The sequence below is a fragment of the Podarcis filfolensis genome, assembly GCF_964270895.1.
Source record: "Podarcis filfolensis genome assembly, chromosome: 8".
NCBI classification, from domain to species: domain Eukaryota; kingdom Metazoa; phylum Chordata; class Lepidosauria; order Squamata; family Lacertidae; genus Podarcis; species Podarcis filfolensis.
In genome coordinates this window covers 9,045,710-9,064,393 of record NC_139611.1, presented here as the reverse complement: position 1 = coordinate 9,064,393, position 18,684 = coordinate 9,045,710, and the positions used below count along the sequence as shown (strand labels likewise).

Genomic DNA, 18,684 nt, shown 5'->3' with positions numbered 1-18,684 from the left:
AACTTTATACCGGTGGTCCATAACTGTTCCCAGTCAGCAAACATAATGTCATGACCAATGTCTTGTGCCCATTTAATCATAGCTGATTTAACCATCTCATCCTGTGTATTCCATTTCAACAGCAAGTTATACATTCTTGACAAATTCTTAGTATTGGGTTCCAACAATTCTGTTTCTAGTTTTGATCTCTCCACCTGGAAGCCAATTTTCCTGTCCATGTCGGGATTCCTTCTCTGTCCTTTTGGAGCCAGATCAGTGATGAACGAGAGCGAGCGAGAGACCCGGGAAGGGCACGTGGATGGCTCGCAGTGCACTCTCCCGATCAATGCAATGTAATTAAAATGTTAAAGCGTGTGTGTGTGTGTGCTCTTGCATGCAAGAATTATCCATGCTGCCCTCTGTCACTCCTTCACCCCTTTGGCCCTGAGTGACGTCCTCCTGGCCATGCGCAGCAAGGTCTGCCGATGCCTCCAGGGGCCTCTTCCAGTGATTATGGATTTAAAAATAAAAATAAAAAGAGAGAGGGGCTGGGCTGGGCTGGGCTGGGAAACACTTGCCAATTTCAGCTTCTCATTTTTTCCAGTCAAGTCCAGTTCTCCACACTTCCACATCGGTTAGAAAAAAAAGTCCAAATTAAAATCCATCCTAATACACATTCCCCCCTAATATACACTAATATATGTGGCCTAGGACCCACATAACTACGGGACCGCCTCTCCTGGTATGCCCCGCGGAGGACTTTAAGGTCCACAAATGACAACACCTTGGAGGTCCCAAGTCGCAAGGTGGTTAGATTGGTCTCAACTAGGGCCAGGGCCTTTTCAGTACTGGCCCCTACTTGGTGCAATGCTCTGTCACAAGAGACTAGGGCCCTGCAGGACTTGACATCTTTCCACAGGGCCTACAGGACAGAGCTGTTCCGCCTGGCCTTTGGTTTGGACTCAGTCTGACCCTTATGTTTCCCTCCCCTTACGGTTTTGATGAGGCTGGATTTTAAATTGCATTTTAACCTGTATTTTAAATTGATTGCCCCCCCTTATGTTTTTACTGTAATTTTACTGTTGTTAGCTGCCCTGAGTCTGGCTCTGGCCAGGGAGGGCGGGGTATAAATAAAAGTTATTATTATTATTAATATACACCTAATATACATGCCATTTTCCCCAATACAGTATACAGTCAAACCTCGGCTCCTGAATGCCTCCATTTTGGAACGTTTCGGCTCCCAGACGCCGAAAACCCAGAAGTAAATCTCCTGTTTTGGAACATTTTTTGGAAGCCGGACGTCCAACGTGGCTTCCGTTTGAGTGCAGAAGCTGCGCCTCGGTTGTTGAACATTCCGGAAGCCGAAAGGGCTTTAAGAACGGATTACGTTCGACAACCGACGTTTGACTGTACACATTTTTTCCAAAGCGACTCCTCTACAAATAATCACTAAGATGTGCATCTTTATGCACACTTCACATCAGTGCATGCTGGGGGTTTTTTTGGGGGGGAGTACACACCAGCTGGAGAAGCACATTGCAAAATTCAGAGATACGGAAATTTCATGCATTCTTTTGGACAGTGCAATTTAGGGAGGTCTGCCTTTAAACGAGAACTGAATCGAATGTCCTCCTGCCCCTCTAGTCATGGGAATTTTTCTTCTTAAGCCTAGATATGGTGTGTGCATCCTTTAACCTGGTTATGGGTGTGTGAAGTAGGGTTGCATGTTTGAGCTCTTGGGGGCTAAAACTGTAGAGCTTTTTTTTTAAGTTTTGCCCAAAGTTGTGGAGCTTCTTTTTTTTTCTTTTGCAAGATCTCCAATAAAAAAGAGAGAAGTTTTTGAGCTATTTTTAAAGGAAATTTGACAAAATCTAACATGTCGGACTTGAGTTGCCATACGTCCGGATTTTCCTGGACATTTACACTAATTCCACCCATAGCTGTCAACTTTTCCCTTTTCTTGCAAGGAATCCTATTTGGAATAAGAGAATTTCCCTTAAAAAACAGGAAACATTGACAGCTATGATTCCACCTCTAATCCCAGCAATGTCTGCAAAGTTCCAGACGTATCGCAACCCTAGATCCTGCATTGGGGGGGGGGAATTAAGTTGGCTGTCTTCCTCATAATTTCCACCCCCCCAAGCAAATCAGAGGGTGGATCTATTAGCTCCCATGTTTAGTTCTCTGGTTTCTCGTTTCCCCCAAGCTTACAGCCTGTTCTCCATATTTCCACAACAGTTTGTGAATGCCTTAAAAAACAACACGAAACTTCCAGAACAATTATTCAGCATTTTAATGTGAATTTCTCCTCATCAACACAATTTTGTTTGTATGCAGTCTTGAGTAACAAACACCTTTTGGGCAAGCAGATTTCGTCCGCCCAAAATGACACGCACACACCACTGGGGGTGTCTTGAGACCCCACCGTGTCACGCTTGGCCCCATGGAGTTGTGTGATACAGGGGAGTCTGAAGTTTATTTTCCATGCTCCCCTTCTCGGGCAAGGTAATAATAATAATAATAATAATAATAATAATAATAATAATAATAATAATAATTTAATTTATACCCCGCCCTCCCCAGCCAAGACTGGGCTCAGGGCGGCTAACACCAGTATAAAAACAATTGATTGAAATACAACTTAAAAACAAGATTAAAATACAACATTAAAACATTAAAATGCAACCTCATTTCAGTAGGAACTCAAATAAAAAACTTTTTTGGGGATGAAAATGTTAAGTCCTCACCAAGGCCAACTATCCAGACTGGTCCTGCATGGGCCAGCAAAAAGCCAGGGAAGTCCCCAAATAGGAGTTCCATCACAGAAGGAGCCTGGTTTGGCCAGGATCTGGGTGCTGTTGGAAAAAATGGATTTTCTAGCTGCATTTCAATCGGGGTTTTAGGCCTGGTTTGGGCACAGAAGCTGCTTTGGTCGCCCTGTATGATGACCTCCATTGGGAGAGAGGCAGGGGAAATGTGTCCTTGTTAATTCTCCTCAACCTCTGAGCGGCTTTCGATATATTCAACCATGGTATCCTGGAGCAACTATCTCAGCTGGGGTGGCTGGCACTGCTTTGCCGCAGTTCTTTTCCTACTAAGTTGGTCATGCGCAGAGGGTGATGCTTGGGGAGCAGGGGTGAACGAAGGCGTTTTGATACCCGGGGCAGGGCATTGCTACGTAGCGACGCCGCACATGCGCTGTAGATAGCAGTTCGCCGCTGGCGCCGCTCCAGTGCCGTACGGACAGTGCTGGGATTCTTCCGTCGCCACTACGGCCGCGAACGGAGGATCCTCTACATGCGGCTGTAGTGGCGACAGAAGGATCCCACCGCTGTCCGTGTGTGGCGTCATTATGTACAGCGCATGTGTGCGACGACACGCACGCACTATACATAGTGGTTTGCCGCTGGCGCTAGGATCCTCTGCTCACGGCTGCTGCAGCGCAATGGGTCTTCACGCCGCCACGAGCTCCCACGGGGTGCCTTCTTGTCCCCCCCCCCAGACATGGCACCCAGGGTGCACCCCCCCGTTGCAACACCACTGTTGGGGAGTGCTTTTCAGCCCCATAGAGCCTTCAATGAGGGGCTTCTCAGGGTCTCATTTTTATCTCCCCTGCTGTTTAGCATCCACATGAAACTGCTGTGTGGAGTAATCCAGAAGTTTGGAGTACATTGTCAGTAGTCTGCTGACGGCACTCAACTCTGCTCCTCCTTTACATCTGCAGGTGAGGCAGTGGAAGTGCTGGACCATTGCCTTGCCTCAGTATTGGACTGGATGAGAGCCAACAAACTGAAGCTCAGTCCAGATAAGACAGAGGCACTGTTAGTGGACGGTTCTCTTGACCGGATGGCTGGGAGGTTGCCTGCTCTTGAGGGGGTTACACTTCCTCTGAAGGAGCAGCTATGTATATTGGAGGTCCTTCTGGAGTCATTGCTGTCACTTGAGGCTCAGGTGGATTCGGTGGCATAGAGTGCAAAGGCTGGTGGCCCAGCTGTGCCCCTATCCAGACAGGGACAGCCTATTGTCTATGCTCTGGTAACCAGAGCCGTCTTTTCCATTGCTGTCAGTGGTTCGTTGTGCCAGGGCGCCGGCCTCTCAGGGGCGCCCTAGCGAGTGGGGGAGCTGTGTGGCTTTGCTGGCAGCCTTCCCTTTCCCAGCACGTTTTCCTGTTTGATCGCCTCTACCACGCCGGGGATCGGGGCAGTGGGGGAGGCAGAGGACATTTTCCACCGCCCCCTCCCTTGTTTTGGAGTTGCTGGGGTGGGGCGCACTGGAGGGATCTTTGCACTACGGCGCCAGATACGCTTAAGACAGCCCTGCTGGCAAACCTCTAGGTTAGATTATTGCAATGCGTTATAACATGGGGTTGTCTCTGAAGATGCACTAGAAACTTCAGCTGGTGCAGAATTTGGCAGCCAGCTTGCAATCATCATTTGATGTTGGGATACTGCCGGGGAGACGGGGACATCAGGCAGGCCTCCAGCCACCGGCCAGCAACCGGACAATCACCAGTCTCCCTTGGAACAGCATCAAACAGCGACACGAGCCTCAGATACACTTAGAGGCCACGCACGCTCTATCAGCAGAGTGAATAAATCTTCTCACAACAGAAGTGGCAGACAGAGAAATGTGTAAGCATATTTACAGCATTTATTCAGCATAGTTCAGGAACAAAGGAAAACATGTCTGCTTCCCTTCGTATCCAGCAAAACAGCTAAAAGCAAAAGCAATATACAAACGGAAGATCCCAGCAAGTGCAGCATGTGACACACAACAGTCATGCCTGCTCCCTTTTAAGGTGGAACAGAACTATAGCCTAACATTTGAGGCCCTTCTTTGTGTGCATCTGTGAGGTTTGGACAGTAGCAACATGAGAATGGGCCTTTTCTGTGGTGGCCCCCCATTTGTGGAATGCTCTCCCCAGGGAGAATCTCCTGGTGCCTTCATTGAATATCTTTAGGCACCAGGCAAAAGCATCCCTTTGGCTGATTCAACGATCTACAGCCTTTTAAACCGTGTGTGTCTGTGTTCAGGGGGGATGCTATTGTTTTCCTTTGTGATTACAGTATGCATTTTTGTGTTTTCATATTGTAAACCACCTTCTGGTCTTCAGATGAAGGCTGGTATAGAGATTTAATCAACAATAATTATTAATAATTATTTGGGGATGGGAAGGCATGTGCACCTTACCTCCTTATTCAGGCTACTCACCCACCTCTGTATCAAATCATGAACTTTCAGAAACAACTTCAGCCTTATGAGCAAACCAGGGAAAGTCCGTTCTTGCATATTCCCCAGAATATGTGAGTTTAGCCCAGTTCCTCTCTCAGCCCAACCCTTCTCACAGGGCTGTCCTGTGAGACAAAAGGATCAGAACTATGAGGAACTATCTGACTGCGAGAGGTACTTATGGTTGCACAAATTGCATGGATATGTGCCAGTGGAAAAATGCGAAAGAGGCACCAGATGTCCTTCAAAAGAGAGGGAATGATATCATTTCTCTCCAACCTGCCCAAGTTCACGAGCAACTTGCCAAATCGTAATGAGGTTTTGCCGTCCATCCACACCCTCCTCAAGGGGCACAGCCAGTGCCAAGTGAGTTTGGCACAGTTCTAGGCAGTGGAGGGTGGAGGACCTGCTCAGAGCTTGCGGGAAACCTCTCTGGGCTTTCCTGGTTCTTTCATAGGCCGTCACCAGGGTTGTCCACAGAGGCGGGGGAAGAGTGTGCATCACGGGGGGAAACCTCAGGGAAGAGAGGAAGACCATGGCTTCCTTGGGCTTCTGCATTTAATAATAATAATAATAATAATAATAATAATAATAATAATAATTTATTTATACCCCACCCATCTGGCTGGGCTTCCCCAGCCACTCTGGGTGGCTTCCAACAAAATATTAAAATACAGTAATGCATCAAATATTAAAAGCTTCCCTAAACAGGTCTGCTAGGACTTGCTGATCAGAAGGTCGGCGGTTCGAATCCCCGCGACGGGGTGAGCTCCCGTTGCTCGGTCCCTGCTCCTGCCAACCTAGCAGTTCGAAAGCACGTCAAAGTGCAAGTAGATAAATAGGTACCACTCCGGCGGAAGGTAAACGGCGTTTCGTGCGCTGCTCTGGTTCGCCAGAAGCGGCTTAGTCCTGCTGGCCACATGACCCGGAAGCTGTACGCCGGCTCCCTCGGCCAGTAAAGCAAGATGAGCGCCACAACCTCAGAGTCGGCCACGACTGGACCTAATGGTCAGGGGTCCCTTTACCTTTACCTTTAATGCACCAAACATTAAAAGCTTCCCTAAACAGGGCTCCCTTCAGATGTCTCATTCAAGGTCAGAAGCAGCCATTTGTGGAACGGGGAAGTTCTGCTTAATCGAAGGTTGCCAGGTTTTTTCCCAATGAATCTGGGGACACTTTTCAACTTCAGTTGATTTTGTATGGGGACTGATTTGTAAATCTGGGGACACTGTCCCCAGGAAACGAGGACGTCTGGTAACCTTAGCTTAATCCTCCTCTCCAGGATCACCTCCCCCCCCCCCCGGACGTCTTTGTTGTGAACTTCTCAAGGAAGTGCCAAAGTTTTGTGGTGGTTGGCAGCAGGTGCTGGGTGTGGTGAGGACAAAGCCTATGCTTTGCATGCCTTCACATTTCCAGTTGAAATGTGGGTCTCTGGTCTGATGAGCTCTGGCTGATGGTCAGCGTAGACTCGGGTGGCTTTAAAGGGTGACTGGGAGGAAGAGGCTACTAGCCCCAATGGCTGGGATCTGCAGCATAGTGCTGGTGGTCAGCAAAAGAGGTTTAACGACTCAGGGAAAATCTTTAAAAATGTAGGATAAACACCGACAACTGGGGAACACTGGCCTACGAGCACTCCAATTGGAGAACAGCCTTTACCAAAGGTGTTACGGCTTTGAAGACACTCGAACTCATAGGAGAGCCAGTGTGGTATAGCGGTTAGAGAACTGGACTAAGACCTGTTAGACCAGGCTTTCTCAACCTCGGCCCTCCAGATGTTTTTGGCCTACAACTCCCATGATCCCTAGCTAGCAGGACCAGTGGTCAGGGATGATGGGAATTGTAGTCTCAAAAAACATCTAGAGGACCGAGGTTAAGGAAGCCTGGTTAAGACCTTGTTTATGGAAGATGATCTTACTTGGCTAGGAGGGATCGCAGAAGAAGAAGAAGAAGAAGAAGAAGAAGAAGAAGAAGAAGAAGAAGAAGAAGAAGAAGAAGAAGCTCTGAAGTCTCTGCAGTCAGAGTCAGCGATGCATCCGACCGCCAGTTTCTGGAAGCCGCTGGAGGGAAGAGTTCCTCTCATGGCTAGGTCCTTACTTGTGGGCTCCCCACTGGGGCATCTGGTTGGTCAGGGTGAGAACAGAAGGCTGGCTCCAGCAGCCAGGCTCTTCTTAGGATCTTATGACTGGCCTTTCCCTGACGTGATGCCTTCCAGGTGTTTTTTGGACTACAACTTCCATCAGCCTCAATGGAATTTTGCATTTCTTCAAACAAAATGTGCATGCCACTTCATTTTAAGCAACGGGCTGTGCGCAACTGAGTCCTACTCAGAGTAGGCCCATCGAAATTAACAGGCTTAAGTTAGCCATGCCCATTAACTTCAATGGGTCTACTCATTGCGTAGCAAACCCATTTCCTCTAAGCCAGGCTTCCTCAAACTCTGCCCTCCAGATGTTTTTGGCCTACAACTCCCATGATCCTTAACTAGCAGGACCAGTAGTCAGGGATGATGGGAACTGTACTCTCTAAACATCTGGAGGGGTGAGTTTGAGGAAGCCTGCTCTAAGCCAGCCTTTCTCAAGCTGTGGGTCCCCAGATGTTGTTGAACTACAACTCCCATCACCCCTAGCTAGCAAGGCCAGAGCTCAGGGATGATGGGAGTTGTAGTCCAACATCTGGGGACCCACGAGTTGAGAACCACTGCGTTGCAAAGAATATAAAACATACCTTGAAGCTGTCAATAAGAATCAAAGTTAAAGGAGCTTGAAAAAAAAGCTAAGCACATAAATTATTTGCTGGGGAAAGGACCGATTAAAAGACGTCAACTCCTACGCATCTGCCTAGGCAGAAAAGATTTTAGCAAAAAGAATATGGTGAAGATCAATGGGCAGGGAGTTCCAATGTGCAGGAGCTGTTACACTAAAAAAATAAGGAGAGAGAGCTACGATTCATACAGTTGTGGTGTCCTAGGAGTTGTAATCCAAAACTTCTGAAGGGCACCAGTTTGGGGAAGGCTGGGGTAGGGCGTAATTGTTATTGAGGTTTTTTTTTTGGGGGGGGGGGAGATCTGTTGTGGGGATGCCAAGGAACCTGAGAACCAGTGCGAAGCGATAGCAAGAATGTAAGAGGGACTTGGCTTCAGACCCCTGCTCACTCAGGAATAAGTTTGGCTCAGTCGCCGTGGCACCACAGGCTCATTGTGAAGAAGATAATATTAGCCCAGGCACTGCCAAGCTCTGAGCTGCTCAGAGGAAGAAAAGTTGGGAGTTAACTTTTCCAGCCAAAAGGAGAGAACAAAAAGCAGCCTTCGGAATCTCCAAGGCAAGGGAGAAGGAGCTGTATTGAGAAGCTGGGGCCCTTCTGCCCATTTTACAGCTATTACTGAGGCAGCCCATTAAAGCAATTTCAAAATGCCTGTGAAGCCAAGAATAATGGGCCGCCGCTCAATGACAGAGGTCCTGCCTTGCATGCCGAAGGTCCCTGGTCTGTTTGGGTGACCCTCCCTGCCTGAAACTCCGCAGGGATGCTGCCAGCCAGTGTAAACAATGTTGAGCTAGAGAGACCAATGGTCTGGTTCAGTACAAAGTCAGCTTCCTAGAATCCAGACAGACCAGGAGAAGAGGCCAGAGGTAAAATATAGTCACAAACAAAGGAGAGTTTGCTGCCCACCCCCAACACAAGGGTTTCTTGCCAGAAGCGTTTCTGGCAAGAGATTTTGAGGAAAAGCCTCAAAGGAACTTGATTCACAATTGCTAGTTCCTTGTTGCCTCCCCCCCCCCCACTCTAAATTGTGAGGTGAAAGCCCAAATATCCCCACCCCCTGCTCAGGCAGCTGCTTCTCTAAAGAAGTTAGACAGGATGCAACAGAAGGAAATAAATGGGTGGGAAATGGGCACTGTGGTAAACAGGGAGTTGCACCCCGGGGTGAGGGCACCCTGGATCTGCTAGTGCTCTGTGAGCGCTAACAAAACTTTGCAGGACGTTGCAGAACCCAGTATCGCTGCAGAATGCCACAGAGCTCTAAGGCTGAATATACACAGATGTAAAAAACCCCCCCAAAACCGCTGTCAAAATGCCTAAAAAAAAAAAAAAAGTTGTAAAATATATGTGGAATTTGCCATTGGCTCATCAGCGCCATCTAGTGTCACATTTGTAAAAAGGTAAAGGTAAAGGGAACCCTGACCATTAGGTCCAGTCGTGACTGACTCTGGGGTTCTGGCGCTCATCTCGCTTTATTGGCTGAGGGAGCCGGCGTACAGCTTCCAGGTCATGTGGCCAGCATGACTAAGCCGCTTCTGGCAAACCAGAGCAGCGCACGGAAACGCCGTTTACCTTCCCGCCAGAGCGGTACCTATTTATCTACTTGCACTGGTGTGCCTTTGAACTGCTAGGTTGGCAGGAGCTGGGACCGAGCAATGGGAGCTCACCCCGTCGCGGGGATTCGAACCGCTGACCTTCTGATCGGCAAGTCCTAGGCTCTGTGGTTTAACCCACAGCGCCACCCGCGTCCCTGTCACATTTGTACAATGCACTTAAAACGCACTTGTATTTGCAGCTGAGTCCTAAAAGAGGATTGGACAAACTGATGGAGGGAGGACTATAAATGACTGCTAGCTATAACTGCTATGCCCTGCTGCCACAGCTGGAGGCAGCTATACTTCTGAATGGAAGATGCAGGGGAAGAGAGGGTTCTGGTCCTCAAATCCTCCTTGTATTTTGGGTTACACTTTGGGGCTAATGTGTGAACAGGATGCTGGACTAAGGGGGCCACTGGCTTGACCCAGCTGAAGGCTCTGCTCATGTTCTTATGTAAAGTTGTCATCTTCTTTGGCGATCACTTGTAGCCGAGTAAAATTGTCTTCCATAAACACAGTTTTAAAAATAAGTCCGTAAGTGACTGTGGATCCACATGTCCTTCCACAGTGGGGACAGAGGTTTCCGGGCAGGAGTTGATCACGGTGAGGGTTTGCCAAGTGTGCCTTCCTCTTAGCATGTTTCTCCCTTGGTTTCTGAGTTTGAGTGTCTTCAAAACCCATAACACCATTGGTAAAGGCTGTTCTCCAACTGGAGTACTCACAGGCCAGTGTTTCCCAGTTGTCGGTGTTTATACTACATTTTTTAATATTTGCCTTGAGACAATTTTTAAACCTCTTTTGTTGACCACCAGCCATTTTAAAGTTCAGAATAGAGTTGTTGCTTTGGAAGAAGGTAAAAGGCATAGACTGCTTAGTCTATGCATGAATTATTCCCTTAGGTCCAGGCAAGAACAATGGTTCCAAAGGACAATCCTGGGGCCCAAGTCTTTTATAAAAGTGGTTCCTGGAATGCAAAGTTTGACCTGTCCTCTCAGGTCAGCAAAGCAACGTATGTTAGAGCAGGCCATTTAAAAACAATGGGGTGTACAGTTTCAAAAAGGTTAAGATGTTTTTGAGACGCGAAAAGTTTCACCCTGCATTTTAGCTGGTCCAAATACAGGTTCTGTATTTTCATTTTCTGTGGCTTCCGAGACTTTCTTCCTTTCTTTCGAAAACCGTATCGCCTGTGCCAGAAGCCATTAGTCTGTTTTTCTCTTAAATTGTTTCAGCACAAGACAGTTGACCGTTTTCCTGTCGCAAGAACAATGCTGGGCCTTGAGCCTTCATAAACAAGTTCTTGGCACTGAACCTTCAACCTGTTCCTCACCTCGGGTCTCCTCAATCTTCGGAGGAGCCACCACTATTGCTCTTTTGCATTCCTCAGTCAGCTGAAGTTTCTTCCTTAAAGGCAGGGACGCAGGTGGCGCTGTGGTCTAAACCACTGAGCCTCTTGGGCTTGCCGATCGGAAGGTCAGCCAACCTAGCAGTTCGAAAGCACACCAGTGCAAGTAGATAAATAGGTGCAGCTGCAGCGGGAAGGTAAATGGCATTTCCATGTGCTCTGGTTTCTGTCACGGTGTTTTGCTGCGCCAGATGCAGTTTAGTCCTGCTGGCCACATGATCCGGAAAACTGTCTGTGGACAAATCCCTCCCTCGGCCTGAAAGCGACCCCATAGTCGGCTTTGACAGGAGTCCTTTACCTTTTTTTACCTTCTTCCTTAAAGAGCCTCTGCATTTGATGCTGGTGAGATTTCGCTGCTTGTGTTCTTTGCGAGGGAAAGAAGCATGCATTTTTTAAAAAATGAGAAGAGCCAACAGGGGCCCATTGAGTCCATCCTCACCTGGGCCAACCAGATGCCCCAAGGGAAGCCCACAAGCAGAACTCTGCCCACTTGGGAGTCCCAGTAACTGGTAGACTTCCTCTGGATAGGGAGGCTCCATCTGTTCCCCATAGCAGTAGATCAGGGGTCAGCAACCTTTTTTCAGCCGTGGGCTGGTCCACCATCCCTCAGACCATGTGGTGGGCTGGACTATATTTTTTGGGGGGGAGGGGGAAATGAACGAATTCCTATACCCCACAAATAACCCAGAGATGCATTTTAAATAAGAGCACACATTCTACTCATGTAACAACACGCTGATTCCTGGACGGTCCGTGGGCTGGATTGAGAAGGCGATTGGGCCGCATCTGGCCCTCGGGCCTTAGGTTGCCCACCCCTGCAGTAGATCACAGAACTGTAGAGTTGGCAGGGATCCTGAGGACCATCTAGTCCAACCCCCTGCAAGGTAGGAATATGCCGCTGTCCCAAGCAGGGATTGAACCTGCCACCTTGGCTCTAACCAGCTGAGCTTTCCAGTGCTGTAGATATGTTTAAGAATTTCAGAAGAGCCAGGCTGTGGGTAGATCAGGCCAAATGTCCACCGCAGCATCTTGTCCTCTCTTTGGCTAACCTGATGCCTCTTCTGCAAGCAGGAACCTGAGCACGGGAGCGGACTCTGCCCTCCTGTGGCTTCCAGCAACCGGGATTCAGGAGCCTTGCTGCCTCCAATTGCAACTATCATAGCAGCCGGTTGCCAGAAACCGCAGGAAGGAAGAGCCTTCTTGTGCCCGGGTCCTGCCAGCCAGTTTCCCAGAGACACCCAGGATTATGGACCGAGATCATACATTTCTCCGATGAAAATAGGGTCGTCCTAAAGAAACGGCGTTTCCCGGCGCTGATCTGGTTCGCTAGAAGCGGCTTAGCCATGCTGGCCACATGACCCGGAAGCTGTACGCCGGCTCCCTCGGCCAATAAAGCGAGATGAGCGCCGCAACCCCAGAGTCGGCCACGACTGGACCTAACGGTCAGGGCTACCTTTACCTTTAGGAAAGGCAGGACATTCTGGGATCAAATCAGAAACCGGGATGGCTTATGTCAATCCAGGATTGACCCTGGACACTTGGAGAGTCTGCTAGATGGACCATGGGCCTGATCTAGCAAGCTATTTACTGTTCTTAAGCCCCTGTTCTTGGCCCACATCCACAGCAGAGGCAGCCGGCAGGGTTGGCCCACGCATGAGGTTGTTGGGATACTGCCAGGGAGACAAAGGCCATCATGCCTCCACGTCGATTCCGGACGATCCATCGATCTCCGGTAGATACAGTATCAGTCAATTAGCGACACAAGCCTCAGAAACATCTGTCCACCGATAGACAGAGGTGACCTGCTTCAGGTGGCGAGATCCCCAGGGGCAGCAGACCCGGCCGACAAGGAATGTATCACCCGCTGCTGCAGTGGCAGGACAGCAGCAACTGTGGTGAGCTCCCTGGAGGCCACATCTAGCGCCTCCTCAGCACACCCACCCATGCCACTTCTACAGCGGCCTCTTGGCACCACTGGTCTCCTCCCACCCTTGTTCCTGATGGAGATCTTTGCACCTCAGGTGCCCAAATGTCTTGGGCCAGCCCTGGCAGCCGAGGCTTCTTCATGCTCCGTGTTGCACTATCTGTGCAACGGGGTCCCAGGGCAAGGCCAGGGTGCTGCGGTTGCTGCTGCCAGTTGAGCATGCTAGACTTTCTTGGGAAACCCCTCTGCCTGGTGCTTTCCTTCTCTCCTACCCCCTCTGACCGGCATCTACCTGGTGGCTTTTGGCCGAGCTGCCGGCTGGCTGGGCCCCTGCCAAGGCTCCATGCGTCTCTCTTAAGAACATTTGCCGGTATCGCTTGCGCTCAGCGGGAGTAATCCCAGAGAATTAGCTACAGCGCAGAGGCTTATCCTTAAAGCTTGCTGCTGCTGTTATAGGCTGCAGCGGCGTTTGGAGTCAGTTTGTGGCGATGAAGTTGTGGACTGGGCAGGTTGCAGTGGGCTGCCTGTCCAAGCCCTGTTTGCACAGTAGCCCGATGAAAAGCCAGGCTCGCCATCCAGCCCACGTGCGACGGAGGCAACGGGCGGAGAAAATAGGTTGTGAGCCGTAGGTCACCCAGCCATGCATTAAAAGGACAACAAACGATACAAGCAACACGAAGACCAGTCTACTAGATAGCGCTGCAATTCTTATTCATGGTGCCGAAGTAGTAAGTGAAGAACAACGTAGGACAGTGATCCTGGATAATCTGACTGTTTTGCTGGAATCTTCTTCAGCACAACTACAAAAGAATTCAAATATAAAACAATGACCTGTGTACATTATATAAACTTCACACATTACAACTTACTACTTCAGCACCATGAACGCCTAAAAAAGTTTTACCGCTTAGCCCACAGGATAGCATCTATTACTTTGTTTCAACCATAGACTTTTTTTTATAAGATATTTATTAGAATTTTCCATTTTATACAAACAAAGAAAAAATTAAAAATAAAAAATAAAAACACATAAAGTTCATAACTTATTTTTCAATAACATATTTCCCTGACCTCCTCATGCCTCCCCTTCTTGTATTCCAGTTCAAATTGTTTATCCAGCAAATCCTTATCTCATAGCATTACAGTTAAAAAACCCCTTATTTTCTATCCATCTTCTTAAATTATTGTAGCTTAAACTTTTACTTATATACAAAGAAAAAAGAACCATTTTTTCATATTCTTTTGTACCATTACAGCTAGAAACCACTTAATTTCAATCCAACATCACTCAACATTCATTAATATCGCAGTGTTTTTGTAAGTAGTCCTTAAATTTATTCCATTCTTCTTCTGCCGACTCTTCTCCCTGGTTCAACCATAGACTTATTATACTTCTACGGACTTTCAAAGATTGACAGACGTGTGTTCATTTGCTTTCAAATATATTAGAGAATTCACAAGTGTACACATTTTGATTTTTGTTGTACTAAATCATGTATATTATGCAATAAGAATTGCAGTGCTAGCTAGTAAACTGGTCTTTGTGTTGCTTGTATTGTTTGCTGTGCTAAGTTTGCAACACGGGTTTGTTGTTCTGTATTGGTGGCGCATTAAAAAGAGGCAGAGTTGCTATGAAGGTTGTTAAGGGACAGTAAAGGCAGTAAACTGCACTCCTAGCTACTGCCAATGAAACTGCCTCCTTTTAATGGAGGAACCTGTGTGGTCCTCCAGGTGTTGCTGTACTACAACTCCCATCCTCCCTGACCACTGGCCATGCTGTGAGTGCGATTGATGGGAGCTGGAAGTTTAGCAATATCTGGAGGGCCAGTGGTTCCCCATCTCTGAAGTAAACCATCGCTTACCTTTACTGCCCCTAGTTTCCTGCGTCACAATTCTGTGTTGTCACAGTTGGAAAACCCAACTCTTGGTTGAGTTTTCATAGAATCATAGAATCATAGAGTTGGAAGAGACCACAAGGGCCATCGAGTCCAACCCCCTGCCAAGCAGGAAACACCATCAGAGCACTCCTGACATATGGTTGTCAAGCCTCTGCTTAAAGACCTCCAAAGAAGGAGACTCCACCACACTCCTTGGCAGCAAATTCCACTGTCGAACAGCTCTTACTGTCAGGAAGTTCTTCCTAATGTTTAGGTGGAATCTTCTTTCTTGTAGTTTGGATCCATTGCTCCGTGTCCGCTTCTCTGGAGCAGCAGAAAACAACCTTTCTCCCTCCTCTATGTGACATCCTTTTATATATTTGAACATGGCTATCATATCACCCCTTAACCTCCTCTTCTCCAGGCTAAACATGCCCAGCTCCCTTAGCCGTTCCTCATAAGGCATCGTTTCCAGGCCTTTGACCATTTTGGTTGCCCTCCTCTGGACACGTTCCAGTTTTCATACTTGCTCTTCTTCTCTACTCCCCCCCCCCCAATTTACGCAGTAACCCAAACTTCCTCTGGTGCATAGCCCACGGACACTGCCTGCTGGTCTTCAACGTGCCCCTGCCTCCAGACACTGAGGACGACGTCACTATGAGAGTGCTGTTTTTTGCCTTCCTGATCGAAGTGTCCCTCTCCTCTTTGGTTCCAGGTAAGTGAGTTTGGAGCGAAGCCAATTGGCCCATCCCCGCGTGCAAGAACTACGCCGCTCTGAGCACTTTGGGGGGTCTTCCTAAGGAACTTCGGAAGGTCGCAGGTTCAGTCCCTGCATGGGACAGCTGCATATTCCTGCACTGCAGGGGGGTTGGACTAGATGATCCTTGAGGTCCCTTCCAACGCTACAATTCTACGATAAATGCTTGCTCACTTCCAGCCTGGCAGCCGTTCCCCCACCCAGCTCTTTGGCTGAGCAGCGAGTGAAGTCAAGGAGCCATTTGTAAACGCTCAGGTGAGGAGGAAAGATGTCAACACCAGGCAGAGCTTTGGAAGAGGACATTTTTAAAGTGCCGGCGACTGAGTGCTGCTGTTATAAGAATATTGTTTTTAATACTAGGCCACACATAGGCATGTCTGTTATTGGCGCATAGTAATTTCGTTATGAGTGGTTAGCTCTCCGCCTTCATCCGGACAGATTAAGCTAAGGGATTAGTCCTTCTCTCACAAATTGTATGGGGGAGGGGAAATTATTTGGACCACCCAGGGGGTTAAAATGCACCTGGGAAGAATTGGAGAGGCCTGTCTTACTGGCACAGCAGCCCAGCAATCAGCCGGTTCCTGCAATCAAGACCATGTGCAAAGCAGACAGACAGCAGGAAACAGTTGTGAGCAATTCTTGTGAGCATGCCAGGCTACACACGCCACACATTTAAAGCGCATGACTTTTCCCGCCGCAAAGAATTCCGGGAACTGTAGTTTACTCACTACAGGGCTACGGCACCCAGTCACCTTTAAAAAAAACTACAGTTCCCAGGATTCTACGGGGAACTAGATTGTGCGCTTTAAATGTGTGGTGTGCACACAGCCCCTCTTGATCCGTGGTGCAGAGCTCCTGAGGACGAATGTGGACTCCGCCTGCAATCTTTACACAAGCCCTGGAGGTGACAGGGTGCCTTATGGTCTCCAGTCACCCTCCTCTTCTTTCCTCCCAATTGCAGAGAAGGAGAAGAACCCCCGGTTCTGGCGAGAGCAGGCCCAGGAGACGCTGCGGAGGGCTCTGAGCTTGCAGGAGCTCAACACGAATGTGGCCAAGAATGTCATCCTCTTCCTCGGGGACGGTGAGATCTGGGGCATGGAGCGGTGGAAGTCTGTGGGATGGGAAAGGGGGCAATACAGGGCTTCAAACACAAAGGAGGAGGGCAGGACTTGAAGTATCCCCAGACTGCTGCTCCCTGTTAGACCCAGATATACTTCCTCTAGAGAAGGGAATACACCCCTCCACATACTTGTTGCTGGAGTCTGTATATGTGAAGGAGCGTCTCCACCCCCATCGTTTAGCCCGGACACTGAGGTCCAGCTCTGAGGGCCTTCTGGTGTTTCCCTCACTGCAAGAAGTGAAGCTACAGGGAACCAGGCAGAGGGCCTTCTCGGTGGTGGCTCCTGCCCTAGATACCAAACTGATAAACAACAAATTGACTTTTAGAAGACATTTGAAGGCTTCAGCAAAGTTTTCAATAGTGGATGTTTTAAATATTTTGTTGGCAACCCAGTCAGATGGGCAGCATATCAATAATAAAATTATTACTACTATTATTATTATTGCTATAATCAAATATCATCCATTTTTTCCCCAAGGTTACTTTCACAAATGTGTTCCCCTTTATGCAAGCTTTCCCCTCAAATAGGCTTCTTTGGGTTTTGACGCACACAGTATTTGCTTGGAGAAGTGCATTGCAAAATTCTGAAAAGTTCAAATGTGGAAGGATAAATCTCCTTCGGTTCACATTTTGTTCAGGAAAGTGTGAGCTGGGTTGTGCCTCCTCGCCCTGATCCCTAGTTCTTCCCTTTTATTCTTACATGAATCATGAGGATGGAAAGCTTGAGTCAGCTTTTTTTGCTCTCCCTGTCCCTGTTTGGGGCCAGATTGCCTGTCATTATCTGGCACTGGGTGGAACAGGGATTTTCCCCACGGGTCACAGTTGGCACAGGGGTGAATCCATCCAGCCTGGTTTTCCTGAATTTCTCATTTTTCCATTCTGCCTGGTTCTGAGTTCAGCCCTCCACATTTCCACATCAGTTTTACATCTACAGTCTCCTTTCCTCCCTGATACGCACTTTTTTTGCAAAGCAGTTTCTGTTGGGATACTGCCGGGGAGACGGGGACATCAGGCAGGCCCACAGCTGGCTCCGGACGGTCACCGGTCTCCGGTGGAACAGCATCAGTCAGTCAGTGACATGAGCCTCAGATATGTTTAGAGACCCGTGCACGCTCTGTCAGCAGAGTGTGTAAATCTCCACAACGGAAGAGGCGAACAGAGAGATGGGCAAGCATAACGCACAGCATTTTATTCAGCATAGCTCAGGAACAAAGGAAAACATGTCTGCTTGCCTTCGTGTCCAGCAGAAACAAAACAAAGCAGCAGTATAGCAAAAGCAAAATACAACGGAAGTTCCCAGCAGACTGTGCTGGGAGTAAACAGGCATGTGATACACGAACGTCATGCCTGTACCCTTTTAAGGTGGAATGGAACTATATCCTAACATCCTCCCCCCTTCCATGTAATCTGTAGTACCTGTGGTTCAACCCAATTGCAACCTCTGTACCTAAATCTTAAGTTGTTCTCTGTTAACAACCTTAGGCAACAGATCTGCAGGAATTTCGTTTCCTGGCATGTAGGACACCTGAATGAGTCCCTTCTGAATACACTCTCCTGCACGATGTACCGTATTTTTTGCTCTATAAGACTCACTTTTTCCCTCCTAAAAAGTAAGGGGAAATGTGTGTGCGTCTTATGGAGCGAATGCAGGCTGCGCAGCTATCCCAGAAGCCAGAACAGCAAGAGGGATTGCTGCTTTCGCTGCGCAGCGATCCCTCTTGCTGTTCCGGCTTCTGGGATTCAGAATATTTTTTTTTCTTGTTTTCCTCCTCCAAAAACTAGGTGCGTCTTGTGGTCTGGTGCGTCTTATAGAGCGAAAAATACGGTAACTATATAGCTTAACAGTTTCCACTAATGTAATGCCCTTTCGATATGTTGCTGTATTGTTGTGTATTAATTTCCGCACACATTTCAGGGAACTGGGGAACTGCATTGCAAAATTCAGAAAAGTGCGAATTCCCAAGGTCAGCTGGGTTTTGGTTTGAGTGCAGTTTCACCAAGTGTGGGTATTAGGCAGGTTCACCTTTACATGCCAACTAGA

At 48.2% G+C, this 18,684-nt stretch overlaps 2 protein-coding genes across 3 annotated transcripts in view; both read left to right on the top strand.

Moving 5' to 3' along the window:
* Window positions 1-18,684, top strand: part of FAM131C (family with sequence similarity 131 member C) — a 569,848-nt gene that overhangs the window by 513,174 nt on the left and 37,990 nt on the right. The gene's annotated exons all lie outside the window — the stretch shown is intronic.
* Window positions 1-18,684, top strand: part of ALPL (alkaline phosphatase, biomineralization associated) — a 58,867-nt gene that overhangs the window by 6,957 nt on the left and 33,226 nt on the right. Inside the window, exons 1-3 of one of the 2 annotated variants that reach the window (XM_083629494.1) lie at window positions 11,569-11,849; window positions 15,333-15,481; window positions 16,485-16,604. In XM_083629494.1, the coding sequence (XP_083485620.1) occupies window positions 15,424-15,481; window positions 16,485-16,604 (178 nt within the window). In that variant the 5' untranslated portion in view covers window positions 11,569-11,849; window positions 15,333-15,423. Of the gene's footprint in view, window positions 1-11,568; window positions 11,850-15,332; window positions 15,482-16,484; window positions 16,605-18,684 lie in introns of those variants that run through there. The other variant, XM_083629493.1, reaches the window with a different exon arrangement.